General features: G+C 44.6%; 1 protein-coding gene across 1 annotated transcript in view; it reads left to right on the top strand.

The window, feature by feature from the left end:
• The first annotated feature begins 4,822 nt into the window (after positions 1-4,822).
• LOC112222062 (SWI/SNF-related matrix-associated actin-dependent regulator of chromatin subfamily D member 1) overlaps positions 4,823-22,558 on the top strand; it is a 33,520-nt gene continuing 15,784 nt past the window's right edge. The window contains exons 1-3 of the mRNA XM_042329904.1: positions 4,823-5,051; positions 18,387-18,562; positions 18,800-18,965. Of these exons, the coding sequence (XP_042185838.1) occupies positions 4,866-5,051; positions 18,387-18,562; positions 18,800-18,965 (528 nt within the window). The 5' untranslated portion in view covers positions 4,823-4,865. The remainder of the gene's footprint in view (positions 5,052-18,386; positions 18,563-18,799; positions 18,966-22,558) is intronic.

Genomic DNA, 22,558 nt, shown 5'->3' with positions numbered 1-22,558 from the left:
GTACCCGCCAGCCTGACCAATCAGCCTGCCCTGACCTCAAGCCTGCCTGCCACTCTGTACCTCCTGGACTCTGAACTTGTTTTGACCTTTGGCCTGTCCACGACCATTCTCTTGCCTACCCCTTTTGGATGTAATAAATATCAAAGACTCAAACCACCTTCTTCCCGTGTCTGCATCTGGGTCTCGCCTTGTGCCCTTATACTCACTTGCCCAGTCCTATCAGATCTATAACGGGAGGGAAGTGAATGATGGCACGGGGAGGGAACATCTTCTTGGAATGAAACACACCCATGTTGCTACCCCAGACTTACCTTGAATAAAGACTACTACAACCGAGTGATCATCATAATAAATCATGGTATTATGGATGCATTACTTTAATACATACATCCATTGAACTGTAGCATCGCACTTTTCAATGATTGATGTTTTTTTTTTAGGTCTATGTTAGTGCATTCGACACGCTTTCCCAGAACATATTATTCTATTTATTAAATTATTCAGAGAATACAATGATATGCTTCGTGAGTTTTGTATGTAGGCTACATGATTTATGCAGTTGTCTACTCAATTTAGTGTTAATATACTGTATGTGTACTGTATTATAGAATAGATAACTACAGAGGTAATGTCTAATGTTTTCTTCCAAGCCTATCTAGGAATGGTCAAATTCTCTTCACTGCTGCGGCACATTCACATACTGTACCAGTCTATTCAACATCCCTTTTCTGATCACAAGTGGAATCGATGTGTTTTAGGACAGAAACAGTATCCCAGGTTCCGACCTCATAATATTTGTCCGTTTTCCAGGAAAAATCGTTTACACCTAAGTATTAATTTATCCTGTCAGATCTCACAGTGCAATTAGTGGGCCCAGCCGTATGTCTTAGATAAGACGGCAGTAGTGCTCTAGTGGTCACAGAGGCTCGACTTTGCATCCTGTTCATTAAGAGCTGTAGATAAGCAATTACAATTACAATTGGGACATGGTATGCGTCCTGAATGGCACCCTCGTACTTTTGCGTTACTTTTGACCAAGGCTCTGCACTATAAAGGGAAGAGGGTGCCATTTTATTTTAAATCTTTATTTAACTAGGCAAGTCAGTTAAGAACAAATTCTTATTTACAATGACGAACTACCCCGGCCATCCTAAACAACGCTGAGCCAATTGTGCGCCGCCCAATGGGACTCCCAATCACAGCCGGATGTGATTCAGCCTGGATTACTGTGCACTATATAGGCTCCCAAGTGGCACAGCTGTCTAAGGCACTGCATCGCAGTGCAAGAGGTGTCACTACAGTCCCTGGTTCAAATCCAGGCTGTATCACATCTGGCTGTGATTGGGAGTCCCGTACACACATGCTGGTGGTGCGCACAATTGGCCCAGTGTCGACTGGGGTAGGCCATCTTTGTAAATAAGAATTTGTTCTTAACTGACTTGCCTAGTTGAATAAAGGTTAAAATAAAATGGCACCCTCTTCCCTTTATAGTGCAGAGCCTTGGTCAAAATGTAAAAAATTATTACTGTGTACTATATAGGGAAGAGGGAGCCATTTGGGAAACAACCGCCTTCCAAGTGTGCATAGGGAGAGACTTTCTATTATTTGGGGTTCTTCTTTTCAGTTCATTCGTTTAAAAACTAAAAGTAGTATGATTTGTTACTTTAAATGCAGGTAGTTGAAGCTTTAATACACACACACACAAATCACAACCCCAACTTTGCAACACACGTTTATCCCAGTGTAAAACGGCCCAGGAGAAGAGAAAATGGTATTGATTTTTTAAGACTGCAAGCCTGCTAATGGGCCGGGAGTTTCATGACATCATTAATGACATCATCAAAGTGAGTCTGTAAAAGGGTGTATATTGTGTTGATTAACTTCCAGCCATTACACTATAGTGAGTTATACAAGACACAATGCTGACTTAGGTCCAGTCTGGACACTGGCCTGCCATTAATACACACACTTACGCACGCACACACACACACACACACACACACACGGGGCCCAACCATCACCTGACGTCTCAAGTCACGTTGATGTCTGGGTATGGTGCACTCTCAGCTCTGCTCCGCTCTGCTTTGCTCCGCCTACAGGAAGGAAGCTAGCAGACAGTTTCATCAGCCAAACAGAACAAAGAGTTTCACTGGGCATTGTTCTGTCTGCCCACCTGCCTGCTGAAGTCTAACTGTCTAACTCTCTCTCTCTCTCTCTCTCTCTCTCTGTCTCTGTCTCTCTGTCTCTGTCTCTGTCTCTCTCTCTCTGTCTCTGTCTCTGTCTCTCTGTCTCTGTCTGTCTCTGTCTCTCTCTCTGTCTCTCTCTGTCTCTCTCTCTCTGTCTCTGTCTCTCTCTCTCTGTCTCTCTCTCTGTCTCTCTCTCTGTCTCTCTCTCTCTCTCTGTCTCTCTCTCTGTCTCTCTCTGTCTCTGTCTCTCTCTCTGTCTCTCTCTGTCTCTCTCTCTCTCTGTCTCTCTCTCTGTCTCTCTCTCTCTGTATCTGTCTCTCTCTCTCTGTCTCTCTCTCTGTCTCTCTCTCTGTCTCTCTCTCTCTCTCTCTCTCTCTGTCTCTGTCTCTGTCTCTCTCTCTGTCTCTCTCTCTCTCTCTCTCTCTCTCTGTCTCTGTCTCTCTCTCTCTATCTCTCTGCATACGTACCATGAATCTATGATACTTTCCGCGTGGTTAGCCAACCAATAAATCCTGTTGTTTTTGTGAAAATGAACACAGTGTGCAACAATGATTTTATTTCAGCCACTGCACGCTGTTTCAGCATTGAGTCTTGTTCCAGACAGGCCACTATTTGTTACAGTTTTTCTCAATTGCAGTATACAGCCTACAATGCACTGTACTACAGTATCCATTCTCAGACTTTCTCCTTCCCACCTTCAACAACCTGTTTGCTCTCTGAACTGGCTTATATTGGTTGTGTCGCATCATTTGAAACAGGTTAAATCAATGTTGAGTGGTTGTGTTCAATCAATGACATATGTTCTCTATTTGTATTTGATTGTTGCCACTTGTGTTTGCCAGTATGGATGACATGTGCATTAGAGTGCAGAATGTGTTTTGAGAATGAGAATGTGTTTAGAGTTTTGCTGAAAAGTCTAAGTGAGATCTGCAAATGGTGTTTTACCATGTGAAATGGTTTAAGGTATTGACAACAGACTGCATAATTAGCTAAATGAGTTCAGGCAACTGAGAACGTTGTTCAGCCAATGGGTTTTAGTGTTTCAGCAAATGAGAAAAACTGTAATAAACAACACTCAGTCCCCAATCCTCTCTATTTTCTCTATCTCTCTCTCGCTGTGCCATTTATTGGATTAATAAAAGTATATACAGTATACAATGTTTTCCCACCAAGATTATATTCCAGATGTTCCATGTTGAGTCATGTGACCAAGCAAGCTGAACTGACTGTTTGTTAACAAACAATTATCTCCTCCCTAATCCTCTCTCCCCCTCTCTCTTTCTCCTTCCCCCTCTTTCTATCTCTCTCCATCAGAGCCATTTCTCTCTGTCCCTCTATCTTTGTCTCTCTCAAATTCAAAAATGTATTCAAATTCTCATTTAAAAGGCTTTAATGGCATGAACAACAAGGTCAATGTTGGGAGCAACTCAATATTAGGAAGGTGTTGCTAATGTTTGGTGTACTCAGTGTATGTATATATATATATATATATATATATATATATATATATAAACAAATAAAACAAAATAAATATCTAATACAAAATGCTTATAATGGTCAACATTTCATATTGGAACAAAATAAATAATTTAAAAATTTATTATTAAAACAATGTAAATGATTGGTGGTATTTATGTTGTCTATATACTATAATTATAGAACACAGAGAAAATATTACATTTGATGTTTCCTCCCCCTGTGGCAAGCTGTGACATACTGTGCTGCCAACTATATAACAGACTGTTCCCCCAAAGGTATACAAAGTTTACCTTTCTTTGATTGGTTAAAAATGTGTAGACATTTCCATTGTGACTTTGGGGAAGGACTCTAACTAATATATATATATATATATGGGGCAGAAGACTAGAACTTACAACTCTCCCTCTCTTTTTCTACCCCCCGCCCCCTTTGTCTTCCCTCATTGATGTTATAATGAAACCGATGTCAGGCAGCCATGCAGGCTGATCAAGTGCCTTTAAAAGTGCTAATCAAAGAACAAGTCAATAATCCAGAATTACCTCATGAGATTAGATGTTTGTCAAATATGTGTATCCATGTGTATGTTTACCATTTTAAAATAGGATTTCTTTACCTCTCAATACAGTAGAGATACTAGAGATACAATAATATTAACATTTTAACCTGTTGTACCTGTTTGAAGGTTAATTGGGGCGGCAGGGTAGCCTAGTGTTTAGTGTGTTGGCCTAGTAACTGAACGGTTGCAAGTTCAAATCCCCGAGCTGAAAAGGTACGAATCTGTCGTTCTGCCCCCTGAACAGGCAGTTAACCCACTGTTCCGAGGCCATCATTGAAATTAAGAATTTGTTCTTAACTGACTTGCCTAGTTAAATAAATTAAAATTTTAAAAATATCCCAGTCAGTTCACACCAGTTCCCAGTCAACACCTGGCATGCCTGGTGCCAATTGTAAAGGTCCAGAGACCGGTTGGCAAAGACATATTAGTATGCCCCCATACAGAAAGGTTTTACTTGCATTTTGGTTGCTTTCATTTTGAGAGACTGCTTTTATGTAGAATGTAACGATCTATACCACAATAAGGGTTGGTTGGAATTTAAATTAAACACCTGAGGTCGTTGTTGTTAAAAGAATCACTCCGCTACTCCTCTCTTCTCGCGATAGTTCCATTCCACTATCCGGCGAAGGAGATACCCAGAAGAGATGGCGGCCAGAGGTAGTTTTCAATCAGCTTCAACGGGAGGTGGTGGCGGGGGAATGGGACCCGGACCCCCGGTACAAGGTGGAGGACCAGGCATGGGACCTGGAACTCCTGGAGGAAGGATGGGACCCTCATCGGGCGCACAGAACCACCTCTATCGTTCTCCGATGCCCGGGCCTGGATACCCGGTGAGACACGACTTAACGGCTAACGTTACGTTAGCTAGCTGCAAGCTAGAACAAAGCCTTTGTCAAAGCGGTAGCTAGCCTATGCTAACAGTATCTAGTTAGCGATGTGGGCCCTTACTCGTAAAGACCCCCTAATTTACTGATTGTCGTTGTTGGTTGATTGTTTTTGTGGCTTTTTCCAGTGGCATGGTTATGCATAATTAGTTAGCTAACTACACTGTCGATGACCACCTAGTATGATGAGCTGTTCGGTCTGCAAGTGGTACAGTAGCTAGCTAGCTAGCCCATTTGCTAGTTGTTTGGCGCTTGTTTGCTTGCTAGCTACACAGATAACATTTAAGCTTGTAAAGTTACGTTAGTTTGAATGAAAAGTGGATGGTGTGTGGGTCTCTACCGCACCTGCTGTCTCCACCTCTGCTCTGTGTCGGCCATGAAAAGCGAACTGACATTTTACTCCTGAGGTGACCTGTTGCACCCTTGAATAACCACGGATTCATATTTCATAGTTTAAAGTAACCGAAAGATCGCAGGTTCGAATCCCCGAGCTGCCTCGGTGACAAATGTCGATGTGCCCTTGAGCAAGACACTTAATCCTAATTGCTCCTGTAAATTACTCTGGATTAAAAGCGTCTGCAAAATGACTTAAATGTAATGAAGTGACACAGCCATATTACAACGATAATTGCATTGTTTGCTCATTTGTTCATACGCCACCGTGATATTACAATAAGGCAGTGACCAACAAGTCACACAGCGGTGGCGGAATAAATTCAACTACACATAAGTTTGTTTCATCACAAAAACTGGAGAGCATCATCTGTCCTGTGAAGTCCACAAAGCAAATATTGCATGTAACAGTTACATGACCTGGTCAAACAAGTTAATGTTTGACAGTTTTACTAAACAACTACTCATTTAGAACCACAGAGTTTCCGCGAGTCAGCACAAAGGCGAGAGTATTGCCTCATTTATTCCAATACTCTGTTATTCCAGCACCATTTCAACTTAAACATTCACATCAAATCAACAAGGCTATATATGCTTAGTTTAATACACTGAAAACAAATTTACAGATACCAGAGACAATTTAGTCCAATCAATGTTACTAAATATCATGTGGCTGTCCATGGTACTGATTTCGGTCTGGGTGCCCAAGTTTGGGGATTCACCCTACTTGTAGACTAGTTAAATGACAATGCTGTTCTCAACTCTTTCATGTTGGCAAAGCGGTCTACGGCTCTGTCAGCTTTTAGTTGTTTTCATAGGCTACCTAGCTAAAATGCTTGCTAGCCTAACTTCCTCACATGGGCAACAATGAACCAGCTAAGTTGGCGATAGTGAGTCCTTTCATCTTTCCTGTCCAAAGGGAATCTATGCAGCTGGCTATACGTTCGTATCCCCTGTGGACCGGTTCTTACATAAAACAGTCTCTATTCAGGCTCAAAATGCATCGATTTCCTCCTTAACCTGATTTTTAACGGTGACAAGATGGAAATTATGCGTAATTTCTTTATGCTAGTCCCAGATGTTGCATGTTGTAATGTCAGGAAGTAGCATTAGCCACCATAGCATGGTGGAAAATGGTGCTTCATAAAGAAAGTAAGCATATTTCCCCACCTACTTGCCATTATATCGGGTTAATTAGGAAATCGACGCCTTTGCATGTTTTATCTACGAACAGGTCCACGGGGGATACAAGTGTATAGCCGGCTGCATAGATTCCCTTTGGAGGGTAAGATCTTTTGATGGAGCCAAAGGGAATGGCTGCCGTCTTATCGGCTCTTAACCAACCATGCTAATTTGTTTGTCTTTTCGCGTTGTTTGTAACTTGTGTACATAATGTTGCTGCTACCATCTCTTATGACCAAAAAGAGCTTCTGGATATCAGAACTGGTATTACTCACCTCAAACTGTCGCGAGAGATATACTACAGACACCAGACCAGGCCCAGATCCCTGTGATTCGCTGGAAACGGGTTTCGCGGAAAGAGATCAGGATGCCTTGTGAGGATCAGGCGACCAGTGGCTAATCTGCCCTTGCCTTCCGTTCTGCTAGCTAATGTTCAATCGCTGGAAAATAAATGGGACGAACTGAAAGCATGTATATCCTACCAATGGGACATAAAAAATTGTAATATCTTATGTTTCACCGAGTCGTGGCTGAACGACGACATAAAGAACATACAGCTGGCGGGTTATACACTCTATTGACAGAACAGCAGCCTCTGGTAAGACATGGGGGCCTATGCATTTATGTAAACAACAGCTGGTGCACGATATCTAAGGAAGTCTCAAGGTTTTGCTCGCCTGAGGTAGAGTATCTCATGATAAGCTGTAGACCACACTTAACTACCTAGAGAGTTTCTGTATTTTTCCTTTTACTACCACAGACCGACCTCTGGCACTAAAACCGCACTCGATGAGCTCTATTCCGCCATGAGCAAACATGAAAACACAAATCCAGAGGCAGCGCTCCTAGTGGCCGGTGACTTTAATGCAGGGAATCAGTTTTAATTTCTATCAGCATGTTAAATGTGCAACCAGAGGGGGAAAAAATTCTAGACCACCTTTACTCCACACACAGAGACGTGTACAAAGCTCTTCCTCGCCCTCCATTTGGCAAATCGGACCATAACTCTATCCTCCCGATTCCTGCTTACAAACGCAACATTAAAGCAGGAAGCACCAGTGACTCGGTCTATTAAAAAAAAGTGGTCAGATGAAGCAGATGCTAAACCTCAGGACTGTTTTGCAAGCACAGACTGGAATATCTTCCGATGGCATTGAGGAGTACACTACATCAGTCACTGGATTTATCAATAAGTGCATTGAGGACGTCGTCCCCACAGTTACTGTACATATATACCCCAACCAGAAGCCATGGATTACAGGCAACATCCGCACTGAGCTAAAGGGTAAAGCTGCCACTTTCAAGGTACGGGACTCTAACCCGGAAGCTTATAAGAAATCCCTCTATGCCCTCTGACGAATCATCAAACAGGCAAAGCGTCAATACAGGACTAAGATCGAATAGTATTACACCGGCTCCGACGCTCGTCGAATGTGGCAGGGCTTGCCAACTATTACAGACTACAAAGGGAAGCACAGCCGAGAGCTGCCCAGTGACATGAGCTAAATAACTTCTATGCTCTCTTCGAGGATAGTAACACTGAAACATGCATGAGAGCATCAGCTGTTCCAGACGACTGTTTGATCACTCTCTCCGCAGCCGATGTAAGACCTTTAAACAGGTCAACATTCACAAGGCCGCTGGGCCAGACGGATTACCAGGACGTGTACTCCGAGCATGCGCTGGCCAACTGGCAAGTGTCTTCACTGACATTTTCAACCTCTCCCTGTCTGAGTCTGTAATAACATGTTTCAAGCAGACCACCATAGTTCCTGTGCCCAAGAACATTAAGATAACCTGCCTAAATGACTACCGACCCGTAGCACTCACGTCTGTAGCCATGAAATGCTTTGAAAGGCTGGTCATGGCTCACATCAATACCATTATCCCAGAAACCCTAGACCCACTCCAATTTACATACCGCACCAACAGATCCACAGATGATGCAATCTATATTGCACTCCACACTGCCCTTTCCCACCTGGACAAAAGGAACACCTATGTGAGAATGCTATTCATTGACTACAGCTCAGCGTTCAACACCATAGTGCCCTCAAATCTCATCACTAAGCTAAGGATCCTGGGACTAAACGCCTCCCTCTGCAACTGGATCCTGGATTTCCTGGAGGGCCGTCCCAAGGTGGTAAGGGTAGGTAACAACACATCCGCCACACTGATCCTCAACACTGGGGCCGCTCGGTGCGTGCTCAGTCCCCTCCTGTACTCCCTGTTCACTCATGACTGCACGTCCAGACATGACTCCAACAACGTTAAGTTTGCTGATGACAACAGTGGTAGGCCTGATCACCAACAACGATGAGACCGCCTATAGGGAGGAGGTCCAAGACCTGCCTGTGTGGTACAAGGACAACAACCTCTCCCTCAACGTTATCAAGACAAAGGAGATGATTGTGGACTACAGGAAAAGGAGGACCCGTCATCAACAAACTAACACGGTCCAAACACACCAAGGCAGTTGTGAAGAGGGCATGACAAAACCTGTTGCCCCTCAGGAGACTGAAAATATGTTCCATGGGTCCTCAGAGCCTCAAAATATTTTACAGCTGCACCGTCAAGAGCATCCTGACGGGTTGCATCACTGCCTGGTATGGCAACTGCTCTGCCTCTGACTGTGAGGCACTACAGAGGGTAGTGAGTATGACCGAAAACATCACCGGGGCCAATCCTCCTGCCATCCAGGACCTCTATACCAGGCGGTGTCAGAGGAAGGCCTAAAAATTGTCACACTCCAGCCACCCTAGTCATAGACTGTTCTCCCTGCTACCGCATGCAAGCGGTACCGGAGTGCCAAGTCTAGGTCCAAGAGGCTTCTAAACAGCTTCTACCCCCCATCATTGCCCCCTGTATATAGCCCCACTATTGTTATTTACTTCTGCTCTTTAATTTTGTTATTCTTACCTCTTTTTTTTTTAAAGGTATTTTCTCAGCAACAATGTTGGTTAAAGGGCTAAGCATTTCATCTCAAATCAAATCAAATTTTATTTGTCACATACACATGGTTAGCAGATGTTAATGCGAGTGTAGCGAAATGCTTGTGCTTCTAGTTCCGACAATGCAGTAATAACGAGCAAGTAATCTAACTAACAATTCCAAAAAAACTACTGTCTTATACACAGTGTAAGGGGATAAAGAATATGTACATAAGGATATATGAATGAGTGATGGTACAGAGCAGCATAGGCAAGATACAGTAGATGATATCGAGTACAGTATATACATATGAGATAAGTATGTAAACCAAGTGGCATAGTTAAAGTGGCTAGTGATACATGTATTACATAAGGATGCAGTCGATGATATAGAGTGCAGTATCAACGTATGCATATGAGATGAACAATGTAGGGTAAGTAACATTATATAAGGTAGCATTGTTTAAAGTGGCTAGTGATATATTTACATTTCCCATCAATTCCCATGATTAAAGTGGCTGGAGTAGAGTCAGTGTCATTGACAGTGTGTTGGCAGTCGCCACTCAATGTTAGTGGTGGCTGTTTAACAGTCTGATGGCCTTGAGATAGAAGCTGTTTTTCAGTCTCGGTCCCAGCTTTGATGCACCTGTACTGACCTCGCCTTCTGGATGACAGCGGGGTGAACAGGCAGTGGCTCGGGTGGTTGATGTCCTTGATGATCTTTATGGCCTTCCTGTAGCATCGGGTGGTGTAGGTGTCCTGGAGGGCAGGTAGTTTGCCCCCGGTGATGCGTTGTGCAGACCTCACTACCCTTTGGAGAGCCTTACGGTTGAGGGCGGTGCAGTTGCCATACCAGGCGGTGATACAGCCCGCCAGGATGCTCTCGATTGTGCATCTGTAGAAGTTTGTGAGTGCTTTTGGTGACAAGCCGAATTTCTTCAGCCTCCTGAGGTTGAAGAGGCGCTGCTGCGCCTTCCTCACGATGCTGTCTGTGTGAGTGGACCAATTCAGTTTGTCTGTGATGTGTATGCCGAGGAACTTAAAACTTGCTACCCTCTCCACTACTGTTCCATCGATGTGGATGGGGGGGTGTTCCCTCTGCTGTTTCCTGAAGTCCACAATCATCTCCTTAGTTTTGTTGACGTTGAGTGTGAGGTTATTTTCCTGACACCACACTCCGAGGGCCCTCACCTCCTCCCTGTAGGCCGTCTCGTCGTTGTTGGTAATCAAGCCTACCACTGTTGTGTCGTCCGCAAACTTGATGATTGAGTTGGAGGCGTGCATGGCCACGCATCTGTTGTATTCGGCGCATGTAAGTTCTAGTCTTCTGCCCCATATATATGTATATATATATATATTAGTTAGAGTCCTTCCCCAAAGTCACAATGGAAATGTCTACACATTTTTAAACAAAGAAAGGTAAACTTTGTATACCTTTGGGGGAACAGTCTGTTATATAGTTGGCAGCACAGTATGTCACAGCTTGCCACAAGGGGGAGGAAACATAAAATGTACTATTTTCTCTGTGTTCTATAATTATAGTATATAGACAATATAAATACCACCAATCATTTACATTTTTTTAATTATTTATTTTGTTCCATATTTTTTTAAACATTGTTTTAATAAATATGAAATGTTGACCATTATAAACATTTTGTATTAGATATTTATTTTATTTGTTAGTGTGTGTGTGTGTGTGTATATATATATATATACACACACACACATTAGGAACACCTTCCTAATATTGAGTTGCGCCCATCACTTATCCCCTCGAAACAACCTTAATTCATCAAATGTTTGCCCCATGAGGTAATCCAATAATGTATACGCTACCATCTTATCTATATCTTACTTTCTCTCATTGGTTGAGACGTGTGGGTGTGATACACTGAGTGAGACTCAGAAATCATTGATGGCTTTGCACCTGTCTCAATGAGAGAAGATGAGAAATAGACAAAATGGCAGGCGTGTACATCGTTGGATTACTTCATGGGTCAAAACGGTGACTTCCAAATCGAGTATTTTTAACTGAGTATCGGCAAGAAAAGGTTGGTCGGGAAAAAAAGAATCTCCTGCTACGGCTATACAGCTGTTTGATATCAATGGTTATCACAGCTAATGATGCAAACCCGTTTGATGCCGTCATCTACAGTTGCAGATGAGAGGGGGTAATTCTGGCAGAGCAAAAATGTGTTTGGTGCTTTATTAAAGTAAAAAACAGAAGTACTGCTAGCTAAACGTTTGGGGGGGGGGGCAGTATGTGGTCATTGAATTTGACACAGTGTACACACACACCCATTTTGTTGTTATTACAACAATTCAACTGGAAAAACCATTTCTCAGTGAAAGGATGTTCTAATCTTCTCTCGTGTCCTTGACTACGTGGAACACAAACGCCAGCCTCACTGACGGCAGTGTCCTCCATAGTCACTCAGCCACACATTCTGTTAGCCTTAGAAGCACTCCCCAATTGTTCTGTAGAAGACCAAGGTTGCACAGAGATGTGGTGAATTGAGTGAAAAATGATTTATAGAAATTTTAATGGATTTTGTTGTTGCATTCTTCAGTCGCCTCGCACACAGTAATGGCCACGTTTACAAATGTGTGGGCAGTTTATTAGTGAAAAGATACATCCCACTTGGATTTGTCTTCGTATGTTAACTCCAATCTCCTTCTACCTTGAACACAATGGGCAAGAGGTTTTCAAACAAAATGGCATTGGCAATAAAGAAATAATTAGAAGCCAGCTTTTCAGGGGCTAGCTCTCTTCCAGCTACCCTTTTCAGTGGCTAGCTCTCTTCCAGCTACCCTTTTCAGTGGCTAGCTCTCTTCCAGCTTTTCAGTGGCTAGCTCTCTTCCAGCTTTTCAGGGGCTAGCTCTCTTCCAGCTTTTCAGGGGCTAGCTCTCTTCCAGCTTTTCAGGGGCTAGCTCTCTTCCAGCTTTTCAGGGGCTAGCTCTCTTCCAGCTTTTCAGGGGCTAGCTCTCTTCCAGCTTTTCAGGGGCTAGCTCTCTTCCAGCTTTTCAGGGGCTAGCTCTCTTCCAGCTTTTCAGGGGCTAGCTCTCTTCCAGCTTTTCAGGGGCTAGCTCTCTTCCAGCTTTTCAGGGGCTAGCTCTCTTCCAGCTTTTCAGGGGCTAGCTCTCTTCCAGCTTTTCAGGGGCTAGCTCTCTTCCAGCTTTTCAGGGGCTAGCTCTCTTCCAGCTTTTCAGTGGCTAGCTCTCTTCCAGCTTTTCAGTGGCTAGCTCTCTTCCAGCTTTTCAGTGGCTAGCTCTCTTCCAGCTTTTCAGGGGCTAGCTCTCTTCCAGCTTTTCAGGGGCTAGCTCTCTTCCAGCTTTTCAGGGGCTAGCTCTCTTCCAGCTTTTCAGGGGCTAGCTCTCTTCCAGCTTTTCAGGGGCTAGCTCTCTTCCAGCTTTTCAGGGGCTAGCTCTCTTCCAGCTTTTCAGGGGCTAGCTCTCTTCCAGCTTTTCAGGGGCTAGCTCTCTTCCAGCTTTTCAGGGGCTAGCTCTCTTCCAGCTTTTCAGGGGCTAGCTCTCTTCCAGCTTTTCAGGGGCTAGCTCTCTTCCAGCTACCCTTTAAAAAAAAATAAAAAAAAGAAATTCACAAACCTCTGCTTTAGAACTTGTTCTATCTATGTGACTCATTGAAATCACTATGGTGACGAATGTGAGAATACGTTCTCTGCTGTGGATGAAAACTAAGGAATAAATAGAAGAGGCCAGATGGCAGCTTTTCAGCAGAGGCTGAAGGCAGGGTGCAGAGGCTGAAGGCAGGGTGCAAAAGGCAGGGTGCAGAGGCTGAAGGCAGGGTGCAAAAGGCAGGGTGCAGAGGCTGAAGGCAGGGTGCAGAGGCTGAAGGCAGGGTGCAGAGGCTGAAGGCAGGGTGCAGAGGCTGAAGGCAGGGTGCAGAGGCTGAAGGCAGGGTGCAGAGGCTGAAGGCAGGGTGCAGAGGCTGAAGGCAGGGTGCAGAGGCTGAAGGCAGGGTGCAGAGGCTGAAGGCAAGGTGCAGAGGCTGAAGGCAAGGTGCAGAGGCTGAAGGCAGGGTGCAAAAGGCAGGGTGCAGAGGCTGAAGGCGGGGTGCAGAGGCTGAAGGCGGGGTGCAGAGGCTGAAGGCGGGGTGCAGAGGCTGAAGGCGGGGTGCAGAGGCTGAAGGCGGGGTGCAGAGGCTGAAGGCGGGGTGCAGAGGCTGAAGGCGGGGTGCAGAGGCTGAAGGCGGGGTGCAGAGGCTGAAGGCGGGGTGCAGAAGGCTGAAGGCGGGGTGCAGAAGGCTGGGTGCAGAAGGCTGAAGGCGGGGTGCAGAAGGCTGAAGGCGGGGTCATGAGATTCCAAACACACTGAAAACGGGGAGTGGACTACCTGGACTTGTCAAATAAGAAATGCATTGTTCCATTTCAAAATGTTTCGTTACGTCATTGCATAATGAACACGACCCAGGTGTGTTGTGATCTGCAGACAGTGTGAGGCTGTAGCTTGCGTTACAGTAGAGAACAGGAGAGGGTAGAGTGCATCAGCGTTGATGACAGCCGAACACAGCACTCCCCTTGAAGGCTGTCGGAGAGGGAGAGAGAGGGGTGTGTCTCTGGCTTTAGCCTCGCTGATCTGTTTTATTCTTCAGCCTGCTACTGTCGCTACAACTTCAAGAAGCACTCATGCATTCAGAAACACGAAGTCGCCTGTTTGAGTTCCTAGCACATGGATTGGTGAGTGATGTGGAGGGTGTTTTTATTGTGCACCTGCAAGTCGTGCCTGTTTCCGTAACCATTGCTTGGTATGATTTTTTTTTAAGGGTGAATTTGGTATAATATTTACAGGTTATAAATTCATCTATACCCCTATATATATATATTAGGAAGTATGTGCATTGTATGGGGTACTACATGCATTTGATTTCTTTTTAAAAACTTTGATGCAAATTGCACATTTTTAGGATGGTGAGTGATATTGTTTTGTGAATGCAAAATAAGGTGGCCTTTATTCAATACAAGGTTGTTTTTAATTCAATCTGTTGTGTTGGCTAGTGCCGATGTTTATGTTGTCTTTCAATGATCGTTCAGTTGACTTCCGATCTATCACAAAGCACTCCTGCCTGTATTTCAACTCATGGATTTTTATCCACTTGTTGCTGCTTACCAATGTCCTCTCTTTATTAGAGTCTTATAGTTATTCATAAATAACGGCGATTTTTAATCTCATTTTCACGCCTTTGAAACATCCTCTATCCAGAGAATCAGTAGAGTCCTGACCTTGGTGATAGGGGTGGTAGGTAGCCTAGCGGTCAGAGAGGCAGGTAGCCTAGCGGTCAGAGAGGCAGGTAGCCTAGCGGTCAGAGAGGCAGGTAGCCTAGCGGTCAGAGAGGCAGGTAGCCTAGCGGTCAGAGAGGCAGGTAGCCTAGCGGTCAGAGAGGCAGCCAGCCTAGCGGTCAGAGAGGCAGCCAGCCTAGCGGTCAGAGAGGCAGCCAGCCTAGCGGTCAGAGAGGCAGCCAGCCTAGCGGTCAGAGAGGCAGCCAGCCTAGCGGTCAGAGAGGCAGCCAGCCTAGCGGTCAGAGCATTGAGCCAGTAACCAAAAGGTTGCTAGATCAAATCCCTGAGCTAAAAATCTGTCGCTCTGCCCCTGAACAAGGCACTGTTCCTACGCCGTCATTGTAAATAAGAATGTGTTCTTAACTGACTTGTCTAGTTAAATAAAGGTTCCATAAAAAAGAGATCGGGGGTTATGGTGGAGACCACAAAACATCTGACCTCGTTAGGGGCTGCAGTTGCTCGCGGTTCTACATTAACCCCCCAGCAAAACATTTTAGTGGCATCCCTTACATATATATATTTTTCTTCCGTTTTATAGTTAGTTTTGTGCAATTGTAAACATTTTGCTATGTGGTTTATAGGAAATGTTGTTTAAAGCAAGTTTGCTGCAATTCTACACATTTCGCCATGGGATGGAGAGGAGATTTAGCCATTTTTAATATCTGAGTGAGACCATGATTGCATTAACTTCTTGGATATAGGGGGCGCTCTTTTAATTTATGGATAAAAAAAGTTCCCGTTTTAAACAAGATATTTTGTCACGAAAAGATGCTCGACTATGCATATAATTGACAGCTTTGGAAAGAAAACACTCTGTTTCCAAAACTGCAAAGATATTGTCTGTGAGTGCCACAGAACTAATGCTACAGGCGAAACCAAGATGACATTTCATACAGGAAGTGCCCCAGATTTTGAATGCGCTGTGTTCCAATGTCTCCTTATATGGCTGTGTATGGGTCACATGAGCTTAGACTTTCTGTCGTTTCCCCAAGGTGTCGACAGCATTGTAACGTATTTGTAGGCAAATCATTGGAAGATTGACCTTAAGAGACTACATCTACCAGGTGGCCGCTTGGTGTCCTCCGTTGCAATTATTGCGTAATCTCCAGCTGCGTGTATTTTTCGTTTGCTTCGAGGAGAAACACAGCTGCCACGAATGATTTATCATCGAATAGATATGTGAAAAACACCTTGAGGATTGATTCTAAACCACGTTTGCCATGTTTCTGTCGATATTATGGAGTTAATTTGGTAAAAAGTTTGGCGTTGTAGAGACTGCATTTTCGAATTTTTTTCTTAGCCAAACGTGATGAACAAAACGGAGCGATTTCTCCTACACAAATCTTTTTGGAAAAAATTAACATTTGCTATCTAACTGAGTCTCCTCATTGAAAACATCCGAAGTTCTTCAAAGGTAAATGATTTTGTTTGAATGCTTTTCTTGTTTTTGTGAAAATGTTGCCTGCTGAATGCTAGGCTTAATGCTATTCTAGCTATCAATACTCTTAAACAAATGCTTGTGTAGCTTTGGTTGAAAAGCATATTTTGACAATCTGAGATGACAGTGTTGTTAACAAAAGGCTAAGCTTGTGAGTGAATATATTTATTTCATTTCATTTGCGATTTTCATGAATAGTTAACGTTGCGTTATGGTAATGAGCTTGAGGCTATAATTACGCTCCCGGATACGGGATTGCTCGATGCTAGAGGTTAATAAATCTGGTAATTCGACCATGATTGCTAAATTCAGATAGTTGGGCGCTAGACTAACTTACCAATTAAAAAAATGATATCTGACATGGGCTAATTGAGTGACTACCAGTGACTGACATAAGAGAGAAACTGCTGATGCCCAACCACATATTGAAATTGCACCTTGGTGTATTCTGTTTTAACTCACCACAGTAAGTTGAGACTCCGACTGAGTTCCTTAAACAGTATGGATCCAAGGGCCTTCAAAAGGGATGGCCGCCAGTTGTCCATCCCTGCGAAAGAGGATGCTTGGCTCAAACATAAAATGATTTGTCAGGGGCTGGGCCATTGTTAGTACAATTCCTTCCACTACCGTCCTCACCTAGCTACATCCTTGATCCTGACTGCGGGACAGAACAGAACACATCTGTTCTAGAACACATCCTTGATCCTGACTGCGGGACAGAACAGAACACATCTGTTCTAGAACACATCCTTGACCCTGACTGCGGGACAGAACAGAACACATCCTTGATCCTGACTGCGGGACAGAACAGAACACATCTGTTCTAGAACACATCCTTGACCCTGACTGCGGGACAGAACAGAACACATCCTTGACCCTGACTGCGGGACAGAACAGAACACATCCTTGACCCTGACGGGACAGAACACATTCATTCTAGAACACATCCTTGATCCTGACTGCGGGACAGAACAGAACACATCCTTGACCCTGACTGCGGGACAGAACAGAACACATTCATTCTAGAACACATCCTTGATCCTGACTGCGGGACAGAACAGAACACATCCTTGATCCTGACTGCGGGACAGAACAGAACACATCTGTTCTAGAACACATCCTTGATCCTGACTGCGGGACAGAACAGAACACATCCTTGACCCTGACTGCGGGACAGAACAGAACACATTCATTCTAGAACACATCCTTGATCCTGACTGCGGGACAGAACAGAACACATCCTTGATCCTGACTGCGGGACAGAACAGAACACATCTGTTCTAGAACACATCCTTGATCCTGACTGCGGGACAGAACAGAACACATCCTTGACCCTGACTCCGGGACAGAACAGAACACATTCATTCTAGAACACATTCGGTACGCCACGTCAGGAGAGTACAACCTTGCTCTGTTTTGTGTAAGGCAGCAATAACACCTGCAAGGAGAAATATAATGTACCTGTAGATGATGGAAAATAAGCCATTTTGTTTCTCACATCTCAACCATCCATAGAACCTTCGTCTTCTCTCCCACAATAAACATTTTCTTTACTTCTTTTTCTTTGCCTCTTGTCCTACATTTTGTCTCTTTAATCCTATTTTCTCCTACCATCAAACGCCATCCATCTTTTCCTCGCCTCTCTTCCAGACTCTAACCCCTCCCCTGTCTCTTTTCGCCTCTCTTCCAGACTCTCTCTCCCCCCCTGTCTCTTTTCGCCTCTCTTCCAGACTCTCTCTCCCCCTGTCTCTTTTCGCCTCTCTTCCAGACTCTCTCTCCCCCTGTCTCTTTTCGCCTCTCTTCCAGACTCTCTCTCCCCCTGTCTCTTTTCGTCTCTCTTCCAGACTCTCTCTCCCCCTGTCTCTTTTCGTCTCTCTTCCAGACCCTCTCCCCCTCTCTTTTCGCCTCTCTTCCAGACCCTCTCCACTCCCCTGTCTCTTTTCGCCTCTCCCTCAGACTCTAACCCCTCCCTTGTCTCTTTTCGCCTCTCCCTCCAGACTCTAACCCCTCCCTTGTCTCTTTTCGCCTCTCCCTCCAGAGACCAGGTGGGATGCCCCCATCCAGCCGTATGAGCCCCCAGGGCCCGCCCATGGGTCCTCCAGGCTACGGCTCCAGCCCTGTGTCCCGACCAGGGATGCCCAGTGTCATGGACCCCTCCCGTAAAAGGCCGGCCCCCCAGCAGATCCAGCAGGTCCAACAGCAGCGCAACCAACAGTAAAATCTGACTAAGTATTATTTTAGGCTTGACTGGATTTATTTCAACAGCAGGTTTTCACATTGTTACATTGTTAAAGGGAGGGATGTTAAAAATGATTATTAGATTACTGTGATTATTTGTCCTCATTAAGAGTTGACCGTGTCTTTTGTAGGGGGAAATAAAGGTGTATACATAATGCATATTGGACTTTTTAATTTCTTATCAAGTCACACTATTGTTATCTTCTGTTTCAGTACCAAGAAGAAGAAGATGGCGGATAAGATTTTACCTCAGAGGATCCGGGAGCTGGTGCCAGAGTCTCAGGCCTACATGGACCTGCTGGCGTTTGAGAGGAAGCTGGACCAGACCATCATGAGGAAACGTCTGGACATCCAGGAGGCACTCAAGAGACCCATCAAGGTACACTGATTAGGTTATTTCCTCACTAGGGGCCAAGGCCTGTATTCATAAAGCACTTCAAAGTAACAGTGCTGATCTAGGATCATTGTTTCCTTTTAGATCCTAAGGAATAACATAATATGAACAGGGTTTAAGTCCACGATCAGTTACTTTGTCTTGCTGACATTGAGGAACAGGTTGTCCTGGCACCACACTGCCAGGTCTCTGACCTCCTCCCTATAGGCTGTCTCATGGTCGTCTGTGATCAGGCCTACCACAGTTGTCGTTGGAAAACTTCATGAGTCGTGCGTGGCCACACAGTTGTGGGTGAGCAGGGAGTACAGGAGGGAACTGAGCAAGCACCCCTAAGGGGCCCCTCGTGTTGAGGGTCAGCGTGGCGGATGTTTTGTTACCTACCCTCACCACCTGGCAACGGCCCATCAGGAAGTCCAGGATCCAGTTGCAGAGGGAGGTGTTTAGTCCCAGGGTCCTTAGTTTAGTGATGAGCTTCACGGGGCACTATGCTGTTGAATGCTGAGCTGTAGTTGATGAACAGCATTCTCACGTAGGTGTCCCTCTTGTCCAGGTAGGAAAGAGCAGTGTGGAGTGCAATAGAGATTGCATCATTTGTGGATCTGTTGGGGTGGTAGGTGAATTGGAGAGGGTCCAGGGTTTCTGGGACAATGGTGTTGATGTGAGACATGACCAGCCTTTCAAAGCATTTCATGGCTACAGACGTGAGTGCTACGGTGCGATAGTCATTTACACAGGCTACCTTGCCGTTCTTGGGCACAGGCACTATGGTGGACTACTTGAAACATGTAGGTATTACAGACTGGGTCAAGGAGATGTTGAAAATGTCGGTGTAGACACTTGTCAGCTGGTTAGCACTTGCTCTGATAATCCGTCTGCCCTGCGGCCTTGTGAATGTTAACCTGTTCAAACGTCTTACGGAGAGCGTGATCACACATCCGTCTGGAACAGCAGCTGCTCTCATGCATTTTTTGGTGTTGCTTGCTCACGGCTGGGTTTCCCTTTGTAATCTGTGATAATTCTCATATAAACTAACAGGAACATATGCAAATGAATATTACTACCATTTAAATGTAGATGTTTTTTGCATTGGATATATTTACCATATCATTTGGAGACAGAAACATAAACCTTTTACGTTATCAGTAGACATAATTGCAAATGTTTAAATCCTTCCTATAGAAATACATTTAGTTAAGAATTGAACTTTAATCAAATGAGTTGACTCAGCACATGGGACGATTTCACTGAACAACAAAAGGGAATATTGAATGATCCCCAATGATCCATCGCATCTCCCAAAAATGTTTTCAACATACATCTGTAAAATGATAGTCTAGAAACTAAATGTCTTCTCCCTGGACCACCTCTTGAACATCAGGCCTCATCTTCACTGTCACTTTCCAACCTTGGATGGCTCGTTGTCAGTCTCAAAAAGCCCCATTTGCCTGGATTACCACTAATTGTTCAGCATGCATTGGTGTGTGTGTTCCCAAACAAGGACCAGTTGCTGATGTTGGTGGGATTTGGAGGATAATGGACGCAACAGGGGAAAGCAAAGTCCCTTCCACCAGGTGGCTGAGGAGATATGTTGGCAAGACTGCCAACATATATTGCATCTCCATCCCAAAGCCCTTGCTTGGAAGTGTACTTCGCCAGACTGCCAAGAACCTTGCCCTTTCCCCCCCCCCTTTATTTACCTAGGCAAGTCAGTTAAAAACAAGTTCTTATGTACAATGACGGCCTAGGAACAGTGGGTTAACTGCCTGTTCAGGGGCAGAACGACAGATTTGTACCTTGGTCAGCTCGGGGATTCGAACTTCCAACCTTTCGGTTACTAGTCCAACGCTCTAACCACCTGGCTACCCTGCCTAGCTACCAGGACAAGGTGGTGAGACATAGTAGTGATGACACCATAGGCCTTGTTGATCTCTGCACCAGACAGGATGCTCTTGCCAGCATACTTGGGGTCCAACATGTACGCTGCGGCGTGTTTGGGCTTCAGGAAGACGTCTTCACATTTTTTTATGTATTTCAGAACTGCGGTTTCCTCTGCTTGGAGCAACAGTGAAGTGGGCAGGGCAGTACAGATTTCTCCTCTTACATCTGCAAACAGAGTCTGAACATCAGACAGGATGGCATTGTCTCCTTCAATCCATACAATGGCTACTGCTATAGGTTTCAGGGTGCTTACCACTCTCTCCCAAAATACATCATCCAGGAGGATCCTCTTGATGGGGCTGTCCAAAACGGCAGACTGTGATATGGCCATTTCTTGGAGAGACTCCTTCCCCTCCAGGAGACTGTCAAACATGATGACAACACCACCCCAACGGGTGTTGCTGGGCAGCTTCAATGTAGTGCTCTTATTCCTCTCACTTTGCTTGGTGAGGTAGATTGCTGTTATATAACTTGATGACCCTTCACATACCTATCCATTTCCTTGGTTATGTTGTAGAGTGTATTCATTGTTTTCAGTGCCAAGATGTCCTTGAGGAGCAGATTCAATGCATGAGCAGCACAGCCAATGGGTGTGATGTGAGGGTAGGACTCCTCCCACTTTAGACCAAGCAGCCTTCATGTACGCAGCATTGTCTCACCAGTGCAAATACCTTCTATGGTCCAAGGTCCTTGATGCCTGCCTTCAGCTCATCTGCAATGTAGAGACTGGTGTGTCTGTTGTCCCTTGTGTCTGTGGTCTTGTAGAATACTGGTTGAGGGGTGGAGATGAGTTAATTATTCCTTGCCCACGAACATTCGACCACCCATCAGAGATTGCAATACAGTCTGCTTTCTCTATGATTTGCTTGATCTTCACTTGAACTCTGTTGAACTCTGCATCCAGCAAATGAGTAGATAAAGCATGTCTGGTTGGAGGGGTGTATGCTGGGTGAAGAACATTCAGAAATCTCTTCCAATACACATTGCCTGTGAGCATCAGAGGTGAACCAGTTGCATACACAGCTCGATCAAGACATTCATCAGCATTTCTCAGACTACGTTCCTACATTGTGTAAAAAAAAAAATATTTTTCCAGGAGGACCGTGAGCTGTTGCTATCGATAAGGTGTCTGATTCATCATTTTCACCTCGAATAGAAGTAGAGGGACTTTTGTCAGAGGTTGCTTGTTGTGAGGGTCGAGGGAACTTTATGCACTTGGCCAGATGATTCTGCATCTTTGTTGCATTCTTCACATATGATTTGACACAGGTTTTGCAAATGTACAAAGCTTTCACTTCTATATTAGCTGCAGTGAAATGTCTCCACACATCAGATAGTGCCTGTGGCATTTTCCTGTAAAGATTAGAAAAAAAATTGTAAAAAAAAATACCCAAATACAATTCCATGTACAGATAAATAGTTGAACAGTTAGATTAAATAACTTTGTAAGATTTTTTTTTTAAATGAAACATGTATGGAAACAGGTGAATTAACACTCCTCAGTTAGCCTCTTACGTCGACCTGAGACGCAGACGTCCCATCTAGGCATCTGGAAATGCAAATGCGCTACGCCAAATGCTAATAGCACTCGTTAAAACTCAAACGTTCATCAAAACACACATGCAGGGCATTGAATGAAA

This window comes from Oncorhynchus tshawytscha, linkage group LG02 (genome assembly GCF_018296145.1).
Source record: "Oncorhynchus tshawytscha isolate Ot180627B linkage group LG02, Otsh_v2.0, whole genome shotgun sequence".
Taxonomy (NCBI): Eukaryota; Metazoa; Chordata; class Actinopteri; order Salmoniformes; family Salmonidae; genus Oncorhynchus; species Oncorhynchus tshawytscha.
This window is presented reverse-complemented; position numbering and strand designations above follow the sequence as displayed.